The sequence below is a fragment of the Pangasianodon hypophthalmus genome, chromosome 24 (genome assembly GCF_027358585.1).
Source record: "Pangasianodon hypophthalmus isolate fPanHyp1 chromosome 24, fPanHyp1.pri, whole genome shotgun sequence".
NCBI lineage: Eukaryota > Metazoa > Chordata > Actinopteri > Siluriformes > Pangasiidae > Pangasianodon > Pangasianodon hypophthalmus.
In genome coordinates, this window is record NC_069733.1 from 14,593,521 (window position 1) to 14,616,584 (window position 23,064).

The following is a 23,064-nucleotide window of genomic DNA, read 5'->3' on the forward strand; positions in this document are numbered from 1 at the left end:
CCAAGTTTGCTAGCAAGTTAGCTTTTGTGATCTCAGATTCGTAGCTATCAGGGGACTAATTATATACTTTTTTTTTTTTTTTTTTTTTACCTGAGTATTTTTATCTACTGACAGAAACTATTAGAGGATACTTTTAAGTTTTGAGTTTAGCTATGATTTAAATAGTCTATTGTAAACAGCTCTAAAATGTGTCATATTGAGTCAGGGGATGTTTAAATGTATATTTCATACATTGGATCATTGGTTACAGTTTTTACAAGGTCAGGAAAAGTCAGTAAGACCATGTACAGAAACACTGAAACACTCACCAGTCGCTCGGACATTGGGGTTTTATCATCCGCAGGTAAATGCTGCTCCAAGGCCAAGACAATGCAGTTGGCAATGATGGTGGCGAGGATCATGTACTCAAATGGAGTGAGACAGTCAAGAAAGCAGCACATGGCTTGAATACATATGCAGGTAGCAAGGTGTTTTTGGGAAAAGAAAACATAAAAACCTCTGTTCACTATTAACACATGCTGGATTTAAGTATTGTAGTGATTATATATCAGTGTTATGGTCATTATTATGATTTTTCAATTCAGAGGATATGTAGGATATCTGCTTTATGTCAATTATGTGACTTGCAGAGTCATTAGACATGGCTCACATGGCTCTCCGACAGCCTTAACTCTCCATCTGTAGATTTAGTAACTGAGAGGTGACTGTGTTAATGGTTGTCTCTTTTTGGTCCACCCAAGTGTCTATGATAGGGATGGAAGATATGACAACGTGAGACTAATATCGCAATATTTTATGATACATCTTATAGGTATTGCCAAGTGTGAGTGCTTTTAAAACTCCACTGTTACAGTTTAACAAGTACCTGATTGGATGTTAAAATCTATTTTCGTACCAGTTGTTTTTTCCCCCTTCTTTTTGTAATTAAAACACAATAATACATTCTTATGACACTCAAAGAATAAATGCTGAGAAATCGCCAGGACCCACTGGCTAATCCTGACAGTTTTCTTTTAGTTGAATTCTAAAGAATGTGAATTTGGTGTGTATACTGATAGTATTATATAGTACTGATAGTGTTTTTTTTTTTTCATTTAAAAAATTTTTTTTGTCACTTTTGGATTATAAAATCTCTTATAGAATAGAGAAAAATCTTATAGAACTTATAGATTTTAATATAGCACATTTTTATCAAAGCATCAGCAAAACTTATGTATATAATTAATTATAATTAAATTATAATTTCATGAATATAGGAAAGTTAAAAAAAAAAAGTATGAGCACTAACCCCGCCCCTTCGACTTTTATGACTTTCAATACAAACGAAAATGTGAGAAGCATGAAACCATGTGTTTTTTTGGTCATTTTAACATGAAATGCATGACTGATGAATCTTTTCCCTTAATGCAAATATTTGAATAAGACCCACTAAAAATGTCCCTGTTATATAATATTCCTAATAAACTAAAAGGCTGTGACTAGCCTACATTTCTGAGCATGCGCACTAAAGAGATGGCAATGTGAATTGCTTGTGTGCCACCCACGGTAAAAATGGTGCCAGTGTTGGTTTTTATTGGCAATTGCTTTCAACTTCCTTGCATTTCTGGCCACATGGAATAAGAGTCAGTTTCAACACCTTGGAAAGCTCCAGATTGGAAACAAGTGCCAAATGAAGACAAAAGATTACATAAGAGACAACTACTATGAATCTTTACCAAAATCATTTAAATCTGAAGTTCCTCAGCACCTTTCTGATAAATTATATAGAAGCTGCACTACTGATTCACATTCATACGTCTGGTCACTTTAGAGTTTTATAAAATACTGCAGATTGACAGGCTGTTGTCTCTTCCTACATGAAACACGGCCAGGCAGCAAGACGGAGAGTAGCAGCGATGTCTTGGTGCGATTAATAGCTGCATTTTAGGCACTCATTGCTGCTGTTCCCATGGGGAAATGTGAGCGGGTAATTTGGGCAGCCTAATGCGAGAGCTGCTCTGGTTGCTAGGAGCGACCGAGAGGCTCGCAGCATCCAAAAGGATCAATAGCGCATCGGCTGAAGAAAGAATATGAAGACGTACGTGGAAAGGACCATACAGAGGACAGGGGCGCAAGAGGAACGACGGAAACCTCGTGTTGCGTTTAGCTCTCATATGTCTGAAAGCGTACGGCTACAAAAGGTGGTGTTCGGCATATGCATCTGTGTTTGGTCAGAGATAAACACACTGCTGCTGCCTTCCACTGATCTACTGATCTCTTGCACTTGCTTAATTCAGTTTAATCTACACAGTCAGCTCACGCTGGACCGTTTTCTACTCAGAGCTTTGGAATGATCCCCTTTTCATTTCATATTGCTACTTCTCTCCTACTGCTTCTTCTCTTGCTATCTGTTAGGGGTTTTTGAGACATTTGGGGTGTGGCCACCTTTGAAATAACCCTCGCCACCCCAAACGCATCCACGTCTCTTACTTCTATGCTATTCATGCAGACGTAATGAATCACATCTATTTTGTGCTGATTTAAATCACCTGTGTGATGTGATGCAGGGATTAACTATACAGCTGTAGAGAGATTAATACACTAATGTCATCATACGGGAATTCGTTTTGCACCAAGAAACAACTGGATGTTCTGTTGTCCTTTATGTAATTAATTAGGTGGTGCCACCGCTTTGCCACCTCATGACAAAAAAAAAAAAAAAAAACCTGGAACATCACTGCTTTTAAATCATTGTCCGGCATACAGAGCGATGTTTGGGCAATAATGAAGGGCTTGCTACCACCTTCTACAATCAAGCGTGCCAAAAATTTTTGGGTTAATCCTCACTAACCACAGTTTTCATTCCAGGTGGTCCCTGTTTACCCTTGACCTCCCATTGCCTTTTTTTTTAAGCACCTCTAATCCTCTTAGAAAGAAGTTTTCTCAGGGGATTGGATAGCTAAAAGTTCTTCCTTTCTATCCAAAGTGACTTACACCTCAGACTGGATACAGTCTAGTGAAGAGGACCCAACAGTGGTAGCTCAGTGGTGCTGGGATTTGAACTTACAACCTGCTGATCAGTAGCCCAAAGCCTTAACCACTCCTCAGCCATCACTCCTTTCTTAACAGAGTGCTACTTAGAACTCTTTCTGATCAGGAAACACTCTGTACATGAAATCTTTACAGGTTATCCAAATGGGGCAAACCTTTTAGGATGTACTTTCTAGGTCCTTTTTGGTGCACCTGTAGGGTTTAGTAATACTTGCACCCTTGTTATTAATAAAAGACAAAAGTAAGAATGTACAAACAAACAAACAAACACGTTTTTGTTATTTACACGTGCTCATTAAAGAGCCATGCGACATGCGTAAAAGGACGCGCGTAAAGGATATGGCCACTCAGTGACTCTCTTTGCGTACTTCCGAATCACGTTATCCTCGCTGAAGATGAAGAGAGAGCGGTTGACGGTGAGGCAGTTCTGCTTGACAGGGATGGGGTTGTAGATGGCCATGGTGCGGGCTCGCTGGGCCATGGTCTGTTTATAGATCCTGTGGGCGCCCGGGGGACCCTGCTGCCGGCTCGGCCCTCGGCCCGCACCCGACGGAGAGCCGCCTCCATACCGGACCGGCAGGTCATCTTCGAAACGGGCCATTCTAGAAACGCACAGGTCTGACCGCAGGAATGAGACTCGGTATCAGACTGGGCATGCAGCAGGAGCATCACAACGCGCGGTGTAGTCCCAGCCACGAGGTTGCATCAGGATGAGGTACAGCATCCGACAGAGCAGCCCATTCAGCAAGCATCAGTCAGGAGAGACGAGGGAGGAAAAGGCCCTGGTATTATTCCGCCCAAAACACTGCTGTGCGCATCTCTTCTCTTACATCCATACACCAAAAAAAAAAAAAAAAAGAAAGAAAAAAAAAAGAGCAAGAGTGTACAGATGCGGTACAGATGCGTCTGAAGTTTATCTTCGCATGCTGCACGATGCTTTCACAAAGATGCGCTTGGGGTTCATTTCTCTCAAGCTTAACCTGGTGTCAGACAGAAGAAAAGCAAGCACACACGTCTCCTGCTGTGTTACTGTGCTGTTGCAGGCGAGCCCAGTCGACACCTCTGATTTTCTGTTTTTTTTTTTTTTTTAAGATCCCGTTTCCATACTGTTTGGAGATGCTTGGAGATGGGTGGAGAGGGCTCTTCAGGTTCCGACTTCTATCTTTCCTCAAAGGATGGATGCTCCAGTGCTGCAGCATGCACGCTGCAAAACCACCCAGACCTGATTTATACGGGAAATAATATGAATAACAGAGAGCAACACTTTCAACTCTGGCTGGGAAAAAACTGAAGCTCGCTGATGCAGCCGCTGCTGTTTCCCGAGCGGGTCACGTGACGCCACGGCAGCGCGTCAGTGGCCCCGCCTGCGTTACAGTCTCCATGGCACCGGGAGTGGGAGGAGGAGGGGGGAAAAGGGGGGACGACACCCGGAAGCCGAAGTCCAAATGAGTTCCCAGTGGACATGTAGAGCACTAGATAGTCTGCGGAAGTCATTAGCTCATACACTATGCAGTGCACTTATACAGGGAGTGAGAAGTCAATTGGGATTGCACTCCTGATAGTCGGAGAGGGTCTCAATTTCAGGAGAAAACAAGTGATTGATAGAGGGATGAAGAGAGAAAGTGTGCTTTATTAGCTCCAGGTTTTCTCAGGACAGTGTCCCTGTGGGGAGCTGGGGTGTAAATCAGGACAGACCCTGGGGATTTGGACAGTAATAAATCTTTCTAGTTCATTCAACTCCCTACTCATCATTACATGATCTGTAATGCTGCGAGTGAACCCCTAAAATACTGACAAATATCAAACTCTCATTTGTCTGAATCACTTTTATCCCAGCTGTTGACATGAGAATAACACTATTAGGCGAGAATATTCATAATTTCATAAAGTACTGCATCCTTTATAGCTTATGCAGCTGTAAATCCTGTATACAGTGTAATCTGTAATGGTATACAAATGTACTATGTAGGTTCCTTATCAGAGATGGTTCCAAGTACACCTTTACACCTTTAGGAAGTTATTCAAATTCTTAAGGAACCCTTCTTTCTGAAAGTGTAGGACAATTGTTCCTTTTTTTTTGCATTACTACACAAAAATTGTACATCTGTTTTCTTCATCTTAACAATTCTTTCAGGGGTGGCAGGGTGGTGAGGCGGGTAACGTTGTCATCTCACAGCTCCAGGGTCCCGGGTTCAGCCCTGAGCTTGGGTCTCTCCATGTCCATGTGGGTTTCCTCCTGGTTCTCCAGTTTCTCCTCACCTCCCAGAACATACCAGTAAGGTGAACTGGCTGTGGTAAATTGCCATCAGGTGTGAGCGAGTGTGTGAGTAGTGCTCTGCGATGGACTGGTGTTCCATCCAGAGTGTATTAACGCCTCATACCCAGTGTTCCCCGGACTGGCTCCAGATCCACCACAACCCTGACCAGGATAAAGTGCTTACTGAAGATGAAGGAATGAATGATTCTTTCAAGCCTACTAACAGATTCAGGGGCAAACAGCAGAAACATTCATTTGTTATGCTGCAAGCAATCTTATAGTTTATAATATCTTTGAAGTGAAATTTAACTGTGTGTGGATTTAGTGGCTATACCTTTTTGAAATCAATCACTAGTGCGAGATTCTCATCTTTTAAAAAAAATTCTGCAAGGCGTTTATGTGTAACATCATTCATGTAGATGATAATTTACTGTATGACAGTAATTTAAACAAATATATCAATTCCGAGGTCTATTCAATTAATTAAGAGACTTGACTGTTATGTTTACGGCATCAGTCAGTAAACAGAGCAATGATCACAATGCACATGTAATCGCATGGTCATGGATCTATCCACAAGGAAAGAAAGAGATAAGAAATTGAAAGACACCAAAACAGACTGGTCAGAAGGTATCGATTTTCTATAACAACAGCTCTGACAGTAGCTCCTGCTGCATTCATTCTAATGAGTTATCCTTTCTACAGTAACAACTTACACAGGGATTAATCATCGTGTAATTGATGATATAGTGACGTTTTCAGCGAGTTTGTTTAGCATTTTCTTGGAAGCAGTCTTCAGTGTCAGTGCGTTGTAAGAGTAAAGCTGTAATATTAAGTTTTCTGGCACAGGAAGGTCTTCAGGATGCAGGAGTTTGAACTTTCTTATTTCTCAGTATGACAAGCTAAATTTTTATGTCTTCTTAAATTAAGAGAGAAGAAGAAAGATGCTGGTGATAGAAAGACTGTTCATAGCTGTTAGAACATGTGATAACAGGAACGAACTTGCCTCGCAGATATTCCACAACATTAAACCTAACTATAAACTGATAACATGTACAAAGTATCATTCTTTAATAAATTTTAAAGTCATCATTCACAAATTTCTGTGATACAAGAAGAATAAATTACTTCAGAATGTGTTGTTAAGTATGCCTCATGTCAGGTTGCATCAAAACACACAGTCGCTGATTATTTTACAATAACAGCACACCCCCATGTGTTTTATTCCTCACATGACAACTGGCTTCCCTATGCAGCTTTATTTCCACAAGCATTCATTTAACCATTTGAGCACAGTGCTTAGTCATCCTATTTCAGAGCCCCAAAAGGATCAGTGCAACCAAAGTTGGTGTAAACCTGCGACCTGAATCAAGGTAACTGAGGTAATAAATGCTTACTTATGTTCCAAATGTTACGGTAAAAACTCTGATTATTGGTACATGTTAAGAGTTGTTATAACTTGGCAACAGGGGTTGAACCTTTTGATAAAGAAGGGTATTAAGAGCTGTAAATATACTCTAACCGTTACACACACCTTCACTGAACATGTGAAAACAGCACAGCTGTGGAAACAATATGTTCAGTTTAAAGAAATACTCATATATACAAATAATGTGAGTAGTGTAGCATAGTGTATAATATGCCTACACTTTACTGTAACCCAAAGTTAAGGAAATAGATCACAGAGCTGAAAACAAGCCACGGTTTAGCGTTCAATTCCATTCAGAGGTAACTGTGCAACAAATTGTTCTAGCATGTATTACAAGTACAGGTTTTTATTGTAACGGGTTCAAGTCTTGCAAAATAGCTTCTCAGAATTGTATGGTTCACTTTTATCGCACATTCTACAGCTCAAGTGGTAGAGAAAGGCGATAAAACCACTGGGAGGATGATAAGAAGAATAACTTGCAGAAATTGTAGTATTGCCAGTTGCAATGATTGGAAGATTGAGAGACACAGAACCTTTATTGACCTTTTTAAAGAAGAATCTTAAAATCCAACAGCTCAGCAACTGACTTTGATAAATGTGTCACGTTAGTGGAATGTAAATAAATGTAAACGATGGTAGAAGAAGACACTGAAACTACTCCTGCATAAAAGCGGTAAGAGGTTTAGGGAATGGTGTGCAATAGGTCTGGGTTGTTTCGTCTTTTTTTTTTTTGAAAGTGCACAGCATTTGACGCAGCTGGAGGCAGTGCACTGGGCCAAACATTCATTGAAAGTGTCTGAACACTTGGTCTGGCTGTTTGGCTCATAGGAACTGAGCTGCAGGGAACATTAAGTCAGTTGCACAATTTTCTTCTGTAAACCTCATGTTTCTAGATGAGGATTTAACGGTGTCATTGCAAGCCTCTTCATTGAAATGACTTCTGTATATTATAACATCTGTCTGTAATGTTGATGTATCCATGTTTTCATTATGTAAACTTTTCCTGTTGTAGCAATCCAACTGAAGACCTTACCTGACCTTTTTGGCTCAGTTCCTGTTCAGGTGATTGTTCGGGTGTCCAAATGATCTCCCCTATTAAGAGTCTGGCAGTTATCCAGCTGTTAATATGCTGGAAGCTTAAACACATCCAGGAGAGTAATCTAAAAAAAAGGCATGGTTATTTTGCAGCTGCTTAATTTCACCAATCAGTGGTTTTTGCATTGCTAGGCAATTTCATCTGCAATTGAAACAGAAACTAAATAAATACTAGGACCTTAAATACATAAGTGCCATATCCAATGATGAACTGTATTTCACATAAATGGAATTTCAGTTCCAATTGAACAAGTGATAAAAATGAATAAAGACAGCACGCCAAGCATGTAATAGAAAATATCTACAAAAAGGCTTTAATCTGCATGATTATTATAATTACAAACATTATAGAGATAATAAAATTGGGATGACTGAAAAAATTAATAATCCCTAAAAATCTGTCGTTTATGAGTTAAGCTGTATCTTAAACCCATTTAAAAATTGAGGCAATCAGCTGAACATCTGTCCCAGCTGTTTAAAAACATTATTGATAAAATATATATTGCATGTTCTTATTTCATAATCCTTCCATTATGTTAAAAAAAAATGAAACTGCTTTGTGGAATAATTCTATCCGAATTCATTGAATCTAACGGCAATCTGCTTTAAAATGAGCCTTTTGCTGCATTTTTATAAACGTCCTCTTCATAGATTTAAATAATAATAAAAAATACTCCATTGCAGAGTACTACCACGAAATATGAACAGGAAGTGGTACACGAACAGTTCATCTCTGCAGTGTCCTCACAGAGGCAGGTCAGGGTTGGCTTGCTGCTTGTCCAGTGTTGGCTGAGCGAATGTGCCGAGTGCTGGCTACCTGAGAGGAGCTCCGGACGGTGGGTGTTTGAGCCGAGCTGTCCACATGGCCGCGTCCCAAACCAGCCCCCGAGTGCCTACAATTAGGAGAACTGCACTGACAGCTGAAGTACTTCCTCTTAATCTCCCAGTACTGATCTCCGTAATCAAACCTTGGGTTAAGAGGAACAAGAAATCAGAATGGGGGAGTGTGAATGGATAAATGGAGCAATAACGAGAAAGAAAGCCTTACCCCAGCTCATCTCCAGCCCGTATGGATTTGCAGGAGAACAGTGCGATACGTGGGAAGCGCAGGTCCTGGTGTTTGGTGAACACTCGCACAGGAAACAGATTGGGCTCACACAGGTGGTTCATAAACCTACTGACATTGCCATAGAATTGTGCATCGATGCAGTAGACCTCGCCAACCTGGGAGAAAAAAAAACCACAAATTAAAAGCATTTATTCCATCCAAATGGGAGCAAAGGAGACTATGTATGTGGGTGAGAACCTACAGCACAGCCTGCTGGCCAGATGCAGCTCAAAGCTCCAATGTCTGCTTTGGACAACTGTTTAATGTCAATAGTACAGCACTGACCTTATTGTCCAGGTTGAACATGTATGAGTCGTTGTCTCTGATGTTCGCTTCTCCATCTGAAATGATCTCGCCAGCGAACCTGCACACACAGCAACGGCACAAGGAAAAACAATTTGGTCCAAACCGCAGGAAATTAATCACGGATGAATAATTAATTATAACTATTATGGTTCCCTTTTTGTGCTCCATTTCAGATTCAATTAAAATCCCCTTTCTGGAGAGGAGACTATTTAAAGGAATACTCCAGCATTTTAAATCTAATCTCCATCAACAGCAATGTATCTATAGCGCATGTGTGATCAACACTGACAAATAGGACACGTTTCCCATCCACTGAGAAAAGAATAGAAAACCTGTTTACTCAAAACTCACTTAAAGCTGTCACTTAAAACTCTAAATCTGTATACCCTATCCTTTAACAGACAGGACTACACTCTTAGAAACAAGTAGAATTTGATGCCAATGATGTCCACAGGGATGCCTCCAGCACTAACAAGTCTAGTTCGTCTTGTTAATAAATCATATGCCTCAAATACCCTTAAATTACACCACGACCATATTTGGAACAATGCCAAACTGTAAGTTCATCTGGTGGTAGCAAGGATAAGTCCACACATATCCTACATTCAACTACTTATTTTTTAAGCACACTGATATCTAAAGTGCACAAAAAGAATTTCCAAATGACAGACTGATGGAACAATGGCAAAAATCTTAAGACAGCCAGAAAACATGCCTTGAGTTCCTGAACATAAAAGTTTAAGTAACATCTCTGTATGGCAAACAAGAAGGAAGCTATTGAATAAAAACTATTTCAGACATTTGACCTTGTCCCTGTTTGGATCAATTCCAAAATCTAATCAGTTCCTCTCCTGGTTACAATGATAATTCCATAACAATCCTACAAACATTCAACCACTCCTTTTTGAGATATTGCACTAACGATAATATCAGAAGGACACACAGACAACCCAAAAACATAATGCCTCCACCACCTAGTGGCAGATGAATAAAAAAATGGGGTTCATTGGCTAATTAAAGGTTCTTAGCTTCTTAAAAGAGTTCTTTAAAATGCTATCTGATAGGTAAACACTGTTGTAGTGTTCGACAAAGAACCTTTTCTAGGTTCCCGCAGAAGGACAAGTGAAAAATCAAAGTGAAGGATAAGTGAGTACGAAATGTCTTTTTAAAAAAAAAATTTTTTTTAAAAATTTAAAAAAAACATTACTGTGTAGGTCTGATCATGTATTGATACCACAAAATGTTCAGGAAAGTGGAGTAACCAGACTGACTTTGATAAAACTCCATAAAAACAGTTTTGGTAAGACCTTCTCTCATGTCTGTCATCCTAAACCCTTTATTCTGAGTATAATGACTGGGAGTTTGGATCATGTGTTTATTAGTCCTTTTTTTTTCTTTTTTTCAATTATTCCTCTTCAGTAAGTGTTTTTTTTTTTTTTTCCTGGTCAGGCTAGCAATAGATCTGGAACCGAGGCTGGAATACACCCCAGACGGGATGTCAGGCCTTCACAGGGCACCACAACAAGGGGGAATTTAGCACGGTCAATCCACCTACCAGGTTATTTTAGGGAGGTGGGGAGAAACTGGAGAACCTGGAGCAAACCAACACTGATATGAGAACATGTGAAACTCCACACAGATATTAACCTGAGCTCAGGATCAAACAGGCGCTGTGAGGCAACAACGCTACCCTCTGCACCACTGTGCCACCCACTGTATTTTTTTTTTTTTTTTAATTAATATTCATTGGTGGAATTCAGTAACTGCCTTTGAACTTCTATTATACATTTAAGTAAAGAGGTTTCTGTTTTTTTTTCTTAGTACAAGTAAATGTGTTAATAACACATGCTACAGCTGTGATGTATAATGGATGTGAGCACTTTACAGGCCTTACTCGCATATGAAGGTTCCTTCAGGAATATCCTGCAGAGCTCTCACACCCCAGCCCATTTTAGCAGTGCGAAAGACTTGCAGTCGGACCCTAACAACACACAAACAACATACTGTGAGTAATTAGAGTCTAATGAAAAACTATTCATATTCACTCAGCACATTCACATTCACATGCTACATAACAGAAATAGTGTTGCACCTAAAAGTGTCTGGAAGAGCAAACCCATTATTACCGCAGTCGGTTTTGCACCACTCTGTTCCGGCATGTTCTCCAGCACGCGCAGGCATGATTGCATTCAAACAGGAAGGGCGGGTCTTCCCTACAGAACTCCTGCAGCAGACGGCCTTCCTGCACACAGCACAGACAACGATGATTAGAATAACAAGTACAACATGATGTTCATGCAAAATGCTTTCTGTCATCACACAAAGGAACAGAGCAGCAGAACACTGACTGATTCTGTCATATAGCAATCATTTCAAATAATCATGCAATGAAAAAAAACAGGAAAAAGGTATCATCTTACCCTGTCATACCAGCAGCGTATACTGAGCTGGCCACAGATGCAGCTGCTGGATGAGCAGTCATCTTTACATGTGCAGTGCTTCATCCCAGACACACAATAAAGATATTTAAAAAATATATATAGAAATCAAGTACAAATAATGACTGTGTTACTCTACATAAATACACCTGTGCATATTTTTTGTCTGATTCTCTCACCTGTAGGTGTGTGATATTTTCATCAATGTTCACCTGAGTGGTGAAACAGTTCTCAGGGACATATTTGAAGTTTGGACAGGGCTCTTGGTCCACTCCGTTCACACAGGTCACAGGGACGTCCTCATAACCCCGAGACAAGTCTCTGTGTAATACCACATTAAACAAACATCTGAAGATGACAGCATTGCAAGAAGTGCTGCCAATTTAACATCTTAAATGCTAAATATCATAAATCTGCCAAAATATCATTATCTTACTATATTATTATTGTTGTTGTTGTTGTTGTCATATTAATTTGCCTGGAAGTTTTTCTTATTTTCCTTTGTCTTTTGTTGCATTTCTTAACCTTCTTTTTTGTTGTTGTTTTTTTTTCTTATATTGTCTTTTTGCTGGTTTATTTGTTTTCTCATTCTTGAAGAAAAAATCTCTATTTCCTTCTTCCTTTTGTTTTCCTAATTTATTTTGTTTGGTTTTTTTTTTCTTCTGCCTTCTTTCTTTTCTCACTTTTAACACTGTTGTATTCTTTCATCCCTCCACCATTTCTGCCACTTAGAAGCACAGAATTTCCAGCAGATACATATCTGTAGAATTTAAACAAACTGATTGAGGGAGATGCTCTCGCTACCTGCAGAGGAGCTGCTCTCCCTGTCTGTCTCTGCCTCTGCGGGCATCAGTGAGCTTCTTGCTGGTGTTGAGGATGCTCCACACCTTGGAGTTGATGCTACAGCAGTCCAAAGGGGTTTCTCCATCCTTGTTCTTCAGGTTCACATCTGCTCCTCGTGACAGAAAGAGCCTGCATACAGAGTAGTTTGCTACAACTATGAAACATGGCAAAATCTGCAGGTCTGAAAAAAAAATAAGAAATCTTCCCTACAATTATGGGACATGTAGACTAATCAGTCATAATAAAAAGAAATGCTTGATACAGGATGGTCTTTGGTTAACCAAATACAAGCACATGCAGGACCAGACTGTATGGCTCCATCTGATTAGGATGAGCCCCACTGCTCCACACTCACATGACACAATCCAGCTGGTTCTGTCTGACAGCGATGTGCAGAGGCGTGTCCCCGTGTATGTTCATAGTATGCAGGTCTGATCTGTTCTCCAGCAGCAGTTGAGCGATGTCAGCACAGCCGGCAAATGCTGCCCAGTGCAGACAGATATTCTCCTCCTAGAAGTAATTATATCGCAAATAATGTCTAATGGAATATACAGGATCCTTTAATGGACTCTTTTAGACTGCAAGAGTTTATAAACATGTATAATAAAATTTAAGACATATAAGTCATTATGAGAATATGGAATTTTGAATTTTGAATATGTGAATTTTAAAGGAGCAGATTGTAAATATTTAGAGCCCTCTGTTGGCTGCATGGTGAAACACAATAGCACTGAAAACCCTGACAAGTCCTTCCCCTCCCCTCTGACCCCATGCCCTTTACTGAAAAACTGCATCTACCTCAAAATCTGGAATGGACCTAATTTCAGGGCCATAAAAATCTAAACATAAAAAAAATGAAACTGGCCAGTCTGACTGTATGATCTAATTGCAAGTCACAATATTTAAGGCATCTCTGAATTTATATAATATGGCAGGACTGGAAATTCTTTTACAATCTACAAACTGAATCTTTCAAGCTAAACACTGCTCTTCAAATCCCACACCCACCTTGTCTCTCATATGGATATCTGCTCCGCGGGCAATCAACAGCTTCGCCTGCTCTGTGTGCAAGTTTTCAGTTGCCCAAGTGATGGGGGTCCAGCCTCCATCATCCTGACAATGATCAGTGCACATATAATAACTTACAATCTGTTACACACTGTTATCTAAAGTGTCACATCAGAGCTATTTTAAGTTCCCCTCATAGAGCTAAATAAGAGTCACTAAAGTATGAAATGTGCAAACCACACATTCAGTCTTCTTCCTGGACACCTGTCTCAGGTCTATATTAGTATATATGACAACTGCATTCAGGAAGAAGTGCACAGATCACTGCATACCTTACAGTTAACATCTACAGAGGCAGTGGATAGGAGATGCTGCAGTATCCCGATGTGGCCTCCTCGAGTCACCATGTGGAGACACGTAGAGCCCCTTATATCCTGCGAGAAGATAATCAGATAGCAGTAGGGTGTTTAGTACAGCACTAAAGTGTACCAATTAGGACCCTTATAAAGCTGACTTGGGTAGGAAGGATTAAAACTGGACCATTTAAGCGATAGTTTAAGAAACAAATTCCATTTACATCCTTACTATATGTATTATAACAGTTTTTGAAATCCTGCACAATTAGGGCTGCACAATAATGGTCACAATTAACACAATTAGTCTGCTAAACAACAATCACTATAAAACTATTTTGCCAATCTCGGAACAAAAACCATTTTATTTCACTTTTTTTACTCAAAAAAAAGGCAGGCTTTTCTTTCACAATGAGTACTAAAAACCTATATAGACCTGCTCCGTCAGTCAAATGAATGAATGAATGAATTAATTAATTAAACCAAATTGTAATAAATAATACATAATTAGAAAAATTTAATGAATACAGCAAGGCAGCATGAAACCTAATTCAGTTTTAAACATACAAATGAGGAGATTGCAATTTAATGCATCAGAGTCAATCAAAACCGCTATCAAAACACGACCAGTTAGCTAACTGCAGCTAAGCTCACATATGATTTTAGAATTGTAAATCCAACTGTTATTCTTAATGACAACTTTGTAATTTAGTACTTCTTTAACATGTACTTTTTTGCTGAACACATCTTTCCTAGACTTTATAGGAATAATATAATATTTACTTAAAATTAATAATTTTCTGTAAAATGAACAGCCTTCGGACACAGCCCATTTATTAGGTGCACCTGCCTACAGTGAGTGAGTGACTGAGTGTGTTTGTGTGAGAACAAAGGCGGCATAAAAGATTTTACTGCATCTCCGCTGTAGTGTCTTTTATGAAGTGCATCATATGATCATCCCTGTTAGTCCCAGTATTGTGCTTCAATAAATTAAAATTTTACAGCTTTATTTTACAGTTTTACAGTGGTATTATATTAATCCACACAAAAGCAGAGAATCATTTCCCTGCTCTTACCTTGTGTGATGTGGAGGCCCCAGCCTTCAGTAGGTACTCTACAGTCTCCATGTGGTTGCTCTCACAGGCGTCCATCAGAGGAGTGCGCTGCTGATCATCACACATGTCCAGGTTTGCTCCCGCCTCAAAGGATCACAAACAGGGCTTTCAGCAGTGCACTTACAGCCAACACTAATTCAGGAAAATCTGCATTTGGAATAAATCACTGAGCTGACAGGGTGATGTTAGCAGCCTCATGGGGTTTTGAGATACCTGGACTAGGATGTGGCAGATCTCTTTGTGGCCCTCAGCAGCGGCTGCGTGGAGCGGGGTGCGCCTCCTCTCACTGTCCATCTGCAAGTTGGGGTCCGTTCCTTCCACTGATCGCCACAAAGAAGATGCATGATTACATGAATGCTTCACATCCGCAGTAGGAATACTATGTAGCTGTGCAAATATGTAATGCTGAATCTATGCTATGTATGTGATTATACATACAGCCCCTTACCCAGCATGTGCATGACTTGCTGAAGTTCTCCTCTCATAGCTGAGAAGAAGAGCTGCTTTGGGGGAAGCTTTGACCTTTTATATCTTAGAAAAAGAGCAGAAAAAAGGCACTTCATCAAATTAATTCATCAAATATTTCAGGATTGCTCTTAAGCTGGGAATATACGAAGTTTCTCAAAGTCACCCAAATCATGTACTGCAGATGAAATTCTTTTGATAATGAATAATAAATTAATTGCTTGCCATGGTGTTTCATGAAAAAAGAAGTGCCTACATGTTTAGATTCTTTGAATATGCAAATTGGTAACCCATTGCAATAACATGACAGTTACCTACTGGAACATGGGCTCTAATATATTAATAATTAATTCCCCAAAGGTATTTAATCACAAAAACCTGTTCTACAAAATGTAGAGCAACTTGTAGACATGGAAGCTTACTTTCCGTCCTCCAGTGCTTCCAGAACTGTCTCCAGCGACTCTACAGCAGGTTCCACAGGTGTGCCAGCAGGTGAGGAGTCTGCTCTTGGCTTTCTACAAAGCAGAAATCAATCAATAGTTTAATAATAAAGTCAAGATCCGGGAACATAAACTCTCATAAACAAAATACAATCAACAGCTTAAACATAAATGTTATAGCCATGAACCTACTCTGCTGAAGCGGAGTCTCCTTTGTCTTCAGGTAATATTCTAGCAGCTGCAGTGATGGCCGGCGTGGGAGTAATAGGAGTGGCTTTAGGGATGGTGACCTCTTTAGCCTGGCTAGCCTCCTCGCCGCAGTGAGGGCAGAAGAGCTGACCGCGAATTGTCGACGCACAGCTCTGGTGGAACCGGTGAGAGATGTGCCCGTCCGGCTGGCATTCCATAAACGTTCCCTGCAGAAGAGTCAACTTTCAATCTTCTCCTGAAACTTTCATTGAATAATTTTATTGATTTTTTTTTTGTCTACTATGCATGAGCTGCACTGAGGTTTTGGCTTTTAGATTCTATTACAAAAAAAATACAATGCAGGATAGTAGATCAGAACTTATCAGCTCTATATATATTTGTTCTGTAATACGAGTGCCAAGTCAGGCCTTGCTGTTTAAATCCCACATAGTCAACAAAAGCACACGCAGTAAAAACATATTCAGATCAATTTCACTGACTAGTCTTGTAGATTATATATTCATGGTGAATGATATGCTGTGTTTACAAGTCCCAGAGGACTCTCTCTCTTCAATGTATCAAAGTCCTTAAAGGCAAGTCTCTGCACTCAGCAGCTATCATGGCAGTTAATCCACAAGACCAGACGCCTATGTACTTAAATAAAGAGAGACCTAAAGATTTTCACAAAAACGCCACCAACTTTTTATGGTTGTTTCATGGATGGAAGTGATTGTCAGATGGTAGGTTCCCAGTGTACATTAGAAACCTGAATTCTTTTGGATATTCCCTACATGTGTACCGAATAGGGTGTGCACCATATGTAAGCCATTATATAGCCAATCTGAAGTCTATATGCTAGATATACTCTTAGAAAAAAGGGTTCCTCTGGGGCTCTTTGGATGGCAAATTGTTCTAGTTTTTCGGAATAACCCTTTAAGTTGTTAAGCATGTACAGTTCGATAATTTAGGTCCATCACTGTTCATGGATATTAGTCTAGGTTAGGATCAAAGCTGAAGCTACAGATGTATTCACCAGTAAGTATTAGCCAGCACTAAACCACTAAATAGGCTTCATGTTATAGGATAAGGAGCTTGCTCATAGCCTTATCTGTTTCTACAAATATTTCTGTTTCTACAAATATATGTAGCTAATTACAATAAACTGTATAGTCTATGTATTTATCTTCATCTAATCGAGATGACTGGCTAAGAGTCATGTCAAGGCAAGTTTGGCTGCTGGCTTTTTCCTGGATGTGCCTTTAGCAATAATGTAACGAAGCAATAATTTAATGAATCTCTCCTGTATTATGGAAACCAGTAAACTGTCCCCTCCCCTGATAACATCTGAGACTGTACTCACGGCTCTGCAGAAGACGCCACAGCCTGGGCAGCTCTGGTGTTTGACCATACCGGCCCGGTGATCCTCACACAGCACCAGCAATGGGATCCGCAGAGATGGGCGCATCATCTCCTGCTTCTGGATTGGTCTTCGACATAAACTCAGCTACGTGTGGAGAAAGGGGGAAAAGGATGTGTCAAATTTCATAGCAGATAGGAGGTAAAAATGAAAATGAAAATAAAGAGAAATATTGCCAACCAGGTAAAGAAAGTGAGAGGCATTGAGAGGAAGTGATAGATGTAGAGGAAGCCAAGATTGTGAGACAAAGAGAACGATACCTTCCCATCTACACCCTCTACAGCCATGCACTTTCCCTCGGCCAGTGTTACTACATCCTGGTTCCTGGGTGTTTCCATGCGGCAACTACACAGCGGCGGCTCCAGTGTCTCATCTGACTCCATGTTTTCCTTATCCTCAGGCAAACCTGTAAAACAGCAGCTATTCCTCAGTTATTCTGTAAACGACAGGTACAACAGCTGAATGGGTTTGCTGAAGGGTTACAAGGAAAAAGCAACTGTTTAAGAAACCCATGTGGCCCCCAAAATATCTCTTGAGGTTAAGGATAAAGATAAAGGGCATGTTAATTAAGAATTCCTGATTAGTGATTTACCCTTGGACAGAATGGCACAGTACATTAACCAATACCTTACGTTTTTTGTCAGTGTTTCCAGTTTAGCTCTTTTTTTTTTTCTTTCTTTCTTTTTTTTTTTTTTTAACTGTTCTTACCTGTTATCTATGTCAAATCTGCCATCATTCGTTTAAATACCATGCTAATACTGTGCTGAATACCAAAGAGCTTTTTATTTCACTGTGTTTGCTCACTACATAGGATAGACCATGATAAACAGAGAAAACCTACCTAGTGCCCTACATGACCAATTTGAGATTCAGCCATATTAAAGTTGTATTTTAGTGTCATCTGAAAAGGTTTGCACTCAAATGTCTCTTTCACTGAGATAAAAATACTGGCACCTTAAGTTTGGGTGCACTTGCAATTATTATAAAAACTCATTATTTCTTGTACACCGATGAAGCAGATCAAGAGTGTCACAGCCTTTAGTGCTAAATAAGTGATTTGACATTAGAGAAATCACTTTGCAAATTTCATGTACGATTTTACTAACCATGCCTGACCTCTAGTCCGCACACTTTATGCTTCAAAAAACCTCTCTTGCTTTCAAAAATTCACTTAGCTCTGGATTTGGAAATCCACCGTATTGCCTGATGTAAAAAGCAGTATAAGTGTCCATACTGAGTACCTGCGTGTATAGCTGTGAGGACGCTCTCCTGTGCCAGTGTGTGTAGAGGCAGCTCTGTATATTCTTCTCTGACGTTTTCGGGAGAGTTCACACTTTCACTGTTGTTCTGCAGTTCAGCCGCATCTCCTTCAGTTGCTCTTCCGCTCGGCTTCTCATTGCTATCGACGTATGTTCTGGGTTTAAAAGCCTCCTCTAAGGGTAGCTGCAACCCTTTGACTCCATGTGATACCGGTTTCTAATGACAACGTATAATAGGAACGGAGAAAGTGCCAAATCCCTTTAAAATGTTTATTTTAATTTTAACTATTTAAAAGATTTAATATTCAGATGGATTAGAATATTAATACGCCTATGATTTTACAATACCACAGATAGAATGAGCCACAAATGGCTTCCTATTTACTACATATGCACACTACTTAATCTAAATAATAAGCAATAACGTGATATAAGAAGGTAAATAAACTCACTTGGCTGTCTGAGGTAGATAAAGTGAGGTTCTGCTGAGTTGACACTTTGGTTTTCTTCTTGGGAACAAAACTATACAAGCCCATCTTCCTCTTCTTCTTCTTCTTCTTTGTCACTGCATATAAACAAAGGAAAAAGCAGTGCAGTGTTGGCTCATGCTCCAGTTAGTATTGGATGGGTGAGAAGTCAATAAGAGACGGAGGGTAACACTGACCTGCTTGTGTTTTTGCTGAGCCTTTTGGTCTCTGCGGGAGCTTTAACTGAGTAGACGGCATAATCTTCAACTCTGTTTCTTTAACAGAAGCTCTTTTTTCTGCATTTAGGATCTTTACATGTAAACACAAAAACATGGATCAAGACATCTGGATACTAAGGCTTTCAGCTACACACTGGGCAATATGACAGTATGACAATATGGTGTTAAATTACTTTAGTTAGTACTTAGTTTCTTTTCTTATTTCCGCCGTTCCTTGCTGAATAACGGCACTTTGTTAGCAAACAGAAAAAAATGTGATGCATATTGTGTGTCTAACCTTGAGTGCATCTACAGTAGGAGCAGGACTGGCCATGGTCTTCCACGCCAAACGTGACTGCACCAGCGTAGACCCTCTATTTCCCTCCTCGGAGCCTTTTGAGCTTGTTTTGTCTATCTCTGATCTCCAAGAAGCTGATGTCCTGGATGAGCTCTGAAGGGACTTAACTGCATGACTTTGTGCAACATCAGGACCTGAACTCTCAGTCTTCTGAGGTGGGCATGCTGCCGGGACTGACACCTTACTGGTGTGAGAGGACGTGGCTTTTGATGCAGTCTGTCCAGAAAGCAAAGGAAGGCCTGCTTCTGTGTCTTTCTGTTTCCTCTCGGACTCTGAGCCTCCACTCTTGTGCTTAGGTTTAGTTTTCCTCCCTCGCTTTGATGCATCACCAGGCTTGTCCACACCTAAAAAAATTATGACTGTTAAAGGCATCCACAGTAATTTATTAACTTCTTTTACCCATAAATTTACCCATTGTTAGAGCTCTATACTGACATCTTGCTGGTTGACTGTAGCGAAACATCTATACTATGCTTTGGAAATGCAATCTCAGCATTTCAATGTAATTAATACCAGAGATGGACAGTATTTATCTAGTATTTATTTGTCTATACAACATGGCACTACTTTTAACTTGACAGTACAGCATAACCAAAAAAAATGTCATGACTGGGACCTCAGTTCTCTAATGTGAGGTGGGAAAATGGGAATACGTCTCTGTGCATAGGCCTCAGGTGCCCAAAATTTTAATACATCAAGTCAAGTGAGACAGAAACACCACACAGACAGGTCACTTTCAAACCCTGGAGCCGTGAGGAACAATGCTACCTGCTGTGCCACCATGCTGATCTCCTGGGATTCTAAACACACAATGGTCTATGGAGCTTACACAGAATGGTGTAAAAACAACAAACATCCAGCGAGCAGGAGTTCTGCTGGCACAAGTTCATCGAAACGGGACAGCTGAAGATTGGAAAAAGACCAGGCGATGTTTTTCCAATCTTTAACTGTCCAGTTTCGGTGAGCCTGTCCTCAGGTCTGTAGCCACTCAGCCTGGAGTGGAACCCATTTCCGCCTGCAGAACTGCCACTCACTACACTAGTCTGTGTAAACTCTCAAGACTGTTGTGCATGAAAAATCCTAAAAGATCAGCAGTTTCTGAAATACTCAAACCAACCCATCTGGCACAAAAAACCATGCCCATGAACCATGACCAGACCAAAGTCACTGAGATCAAATTTTTCCCCACTCTGATGTTTGTTGTGAACATTAACTGAAGCTCTCGACCGGTATCTGCATGATTATTTGCACTGTACTGCTGCCACATGATTGGCTGATTGGATAATTGTATATTGAACAGGTGTCCCGGTATTTCTGTTAAAATGGCTGGTGGGTGTATGTTTGAAGAGTAATTAATAACTGAGTAATAAGTCAAACTTTTAAAGGGTTGATCAGTGGTTTTAGGCAATGTCCATGAAAATACACATTCTGTCACTTATGACTTTTATGACAAGTTCTGTGATTTAAAATATATGAGAGCCTGTTATGATTTATGGTCTTAATACCCTGCTGACCAAAAAAAAAACAACAACAACAACCTCATAGAATTTGTAATGGTTTTAATGATTATAATGGGAATTGTATTGGTTTTAATGGAAACTCTAATGGTCCCTGTGGGTCTCTACTGGTAATATCTTGCCTTCTATTGGTGGTATGTTATGTCTAGTGTCTAGTGGATACCATTAAGGACCAATTATGGTAATGGTAATAGCTTTAATGGTTAACTGATGGTTTGTAATGGTATTTGTAGTGGAAACCATTACCATTTCTCTGATGGTCTCTATTGGTTTTTTTGTTTGTCTGTATGTTTGTTTGTTTGTTTGTTTGTTTTTTCCAGCAGGGTAATAAAAGTTAACTGAACCTACCAGGTCTTTTGGGTTTGGCCATGGCTCTCAGAAGACCACTCAAAGGAGATGTTGCCAGAGTTTTCCAGTTTTGCCCAGAGGAAGCAGACTGGCTAAGCAACTGCAATCATACATTCATAAAGTTAGCTCTTCTCCAACATGATAGCTAACTCTTTTTTTCTAAAGGTCACAAGTTCATTAATTAATGTTACAATTAAATGTTTTACAGTTACATTCCACAGTGACAGACTACTTAACAAATGGATACGCTGGCAGTCTTGAAATACCAAAATACACCAACATAGTATTTTATGCAAATATTTTGCAAAAAATAAATGGAAAAATAAAGCGGCTTCCTGTGAGCCCACCGCGCGACCACCAGTGGGGTTTAGCTAAGCTAGGCTAACGTTAGCGAAAACATCATTCATCAAAACACTACGCTCCGGGAGAACCAGTGGATGTTTTAAAGCATGAAATGAGTCCACGGTGTTCAAGTCAACTTGGAATGGACGACCAGTTCCTACCTGTTAAAAGAAAATAAGCTTCATGCTAATAAGGAGGATAAAAACAAAGAAAGTTTAGAGGCAGCGCTTGCTTCACTTCCTCTGCCCGGAGACTGGAGCTAACGCGCCGCTGTGATTAGCTCGAGCGGCTCCTGCTGGCTGCTTCCTCAATCACCTCAGAGCTGTCACTGACTTTCCTGTCTCCTTTTCAGTTCCACTTCCACTCACTTCTGTCTCAATTCTACAGCACTGGTAATAAAAGCACAAATATTCATTCCTATATAGATTTATATCCCTAATGAGCAAGCCAGAGCAGTGGCAACAAGGCGCTTTCTCCTGCTGAAAAAAAACAATAGAAAACATCACAGAAATTCTAATGGTTTCCACTACAAATACCATTACAACCATCAGATAACCATTAAAACCATTATCATTACCATAATTGGTCCTTAATGGTATCCACTAGACACTAGACATAACATGCCACCAATAGAAGGCAAGATATTACCAGTAGAGACCCACAGGGACCATCAGAGTTTCCATTAAAACCAATACAATTCCCATTATAACCATTAAAACCATTACAAAGTCTCTGAGGGGTTCTATTGTTTTTTTCAGCAGGGTGGAAAATAATAGGACTTATTTTTTCACAAATATCTTCAATATATTTGAAAATAAAAAGCTAATGAAATGTATATATATATATATATATATATATATATATATATATATATATATATATATATATATAAACATATAAGCAAATTATTTCCATTATTTCCTGGTGTAACAATTTAAAATGAAACTGTAACTGGAACTTACAACTGTAACAACTTAAAATGAAACAGGACCCATTAACAAGGCATGGAATATTGTGGATAGTTGAAATCATAAACAAATGTATACAATAAATACAATGAAT

At 39.7% G+C, this 23,064-nt stretch overlaps 2 protein-coding genes across 6 annotated transcripts in view; both read right to left on the bottom strand.

Moving 5' to 3' along the window:
* Nucleotides 1-4,312, bottom strand: part of cacna1ba (calcium channel, voltage-dependent, N type, alpha 1B subunit, a) — a 128,547-nt gene extending 124,235 nt beyond the window's left edge. For all 5 annotated transcript variants that reach the window (XM_026931027.3, XM_026931026.3, XM_053228796.1 and 2 more), the window contains exons 1-2: nt 3,372-4,312; nt 309-414 (exon numbers count right to left, since the gene is read on the bottom strand). In XM_026931027.3, the coding sequence (XP_026786828.2) occupies nt 309-414; nt 3,372-3,631 (366 nt within the window). In that variant the 5' untranslated portion in view covers nt 3,632-4,312. The remainder of the gene's footprint in view (nt 1-308; nt 415-3,371) is intronic.
* A 3,787-nt stretch (nt 4,313-8,099) lies between these two features.
* ehmt1a (euchromatic histone-lysine N-methyltransferase 1a) lies at nt 8,100-22,342 on the bottom strand. Its single transcript, XM_026931028.3, has 24 exons — nt 22,164-22,342; nt 21,661-21,760; nt 19,736-20,139; nt 19,417-19,528; nt 19,205-19,317; nt 18,735-18,969; nt 17,754-17,899; nt 17,437-17,580; nt 16,080-16,303; nt 15,870-15,962; nt 15,431-15,513; nt 15,196-15,302; nt 14,944-15,066; nt 13,847-13,948; nt 13,515-13,619; nt 12,862-13,016; nt 12,468-12,635; nt 11,843-11,984; nt 11,646-11,723; nt 11,352-11,467; nt 11,120-11,206; nt 9,205-9,283; nt 8,860-9,035; nt 8,100-8,779 (listed from the first exon to the last, which is right to left on the bottom strand). Exons 2-24 carry the CDS (start codon nt 21,680-21,682, stop codon nt 8,569-8,571), a joined length of 3,225 nt encoding a protein of 1,074 aa, XP_026786829.3. The 5' UTR covers nt 21,683-21,760; nt 22,164-22,342; the 3' UTR covers nt 8,100-8,568.
* Nucleotides 22,343-23,064: the final 722 nt, after the last annotated feature.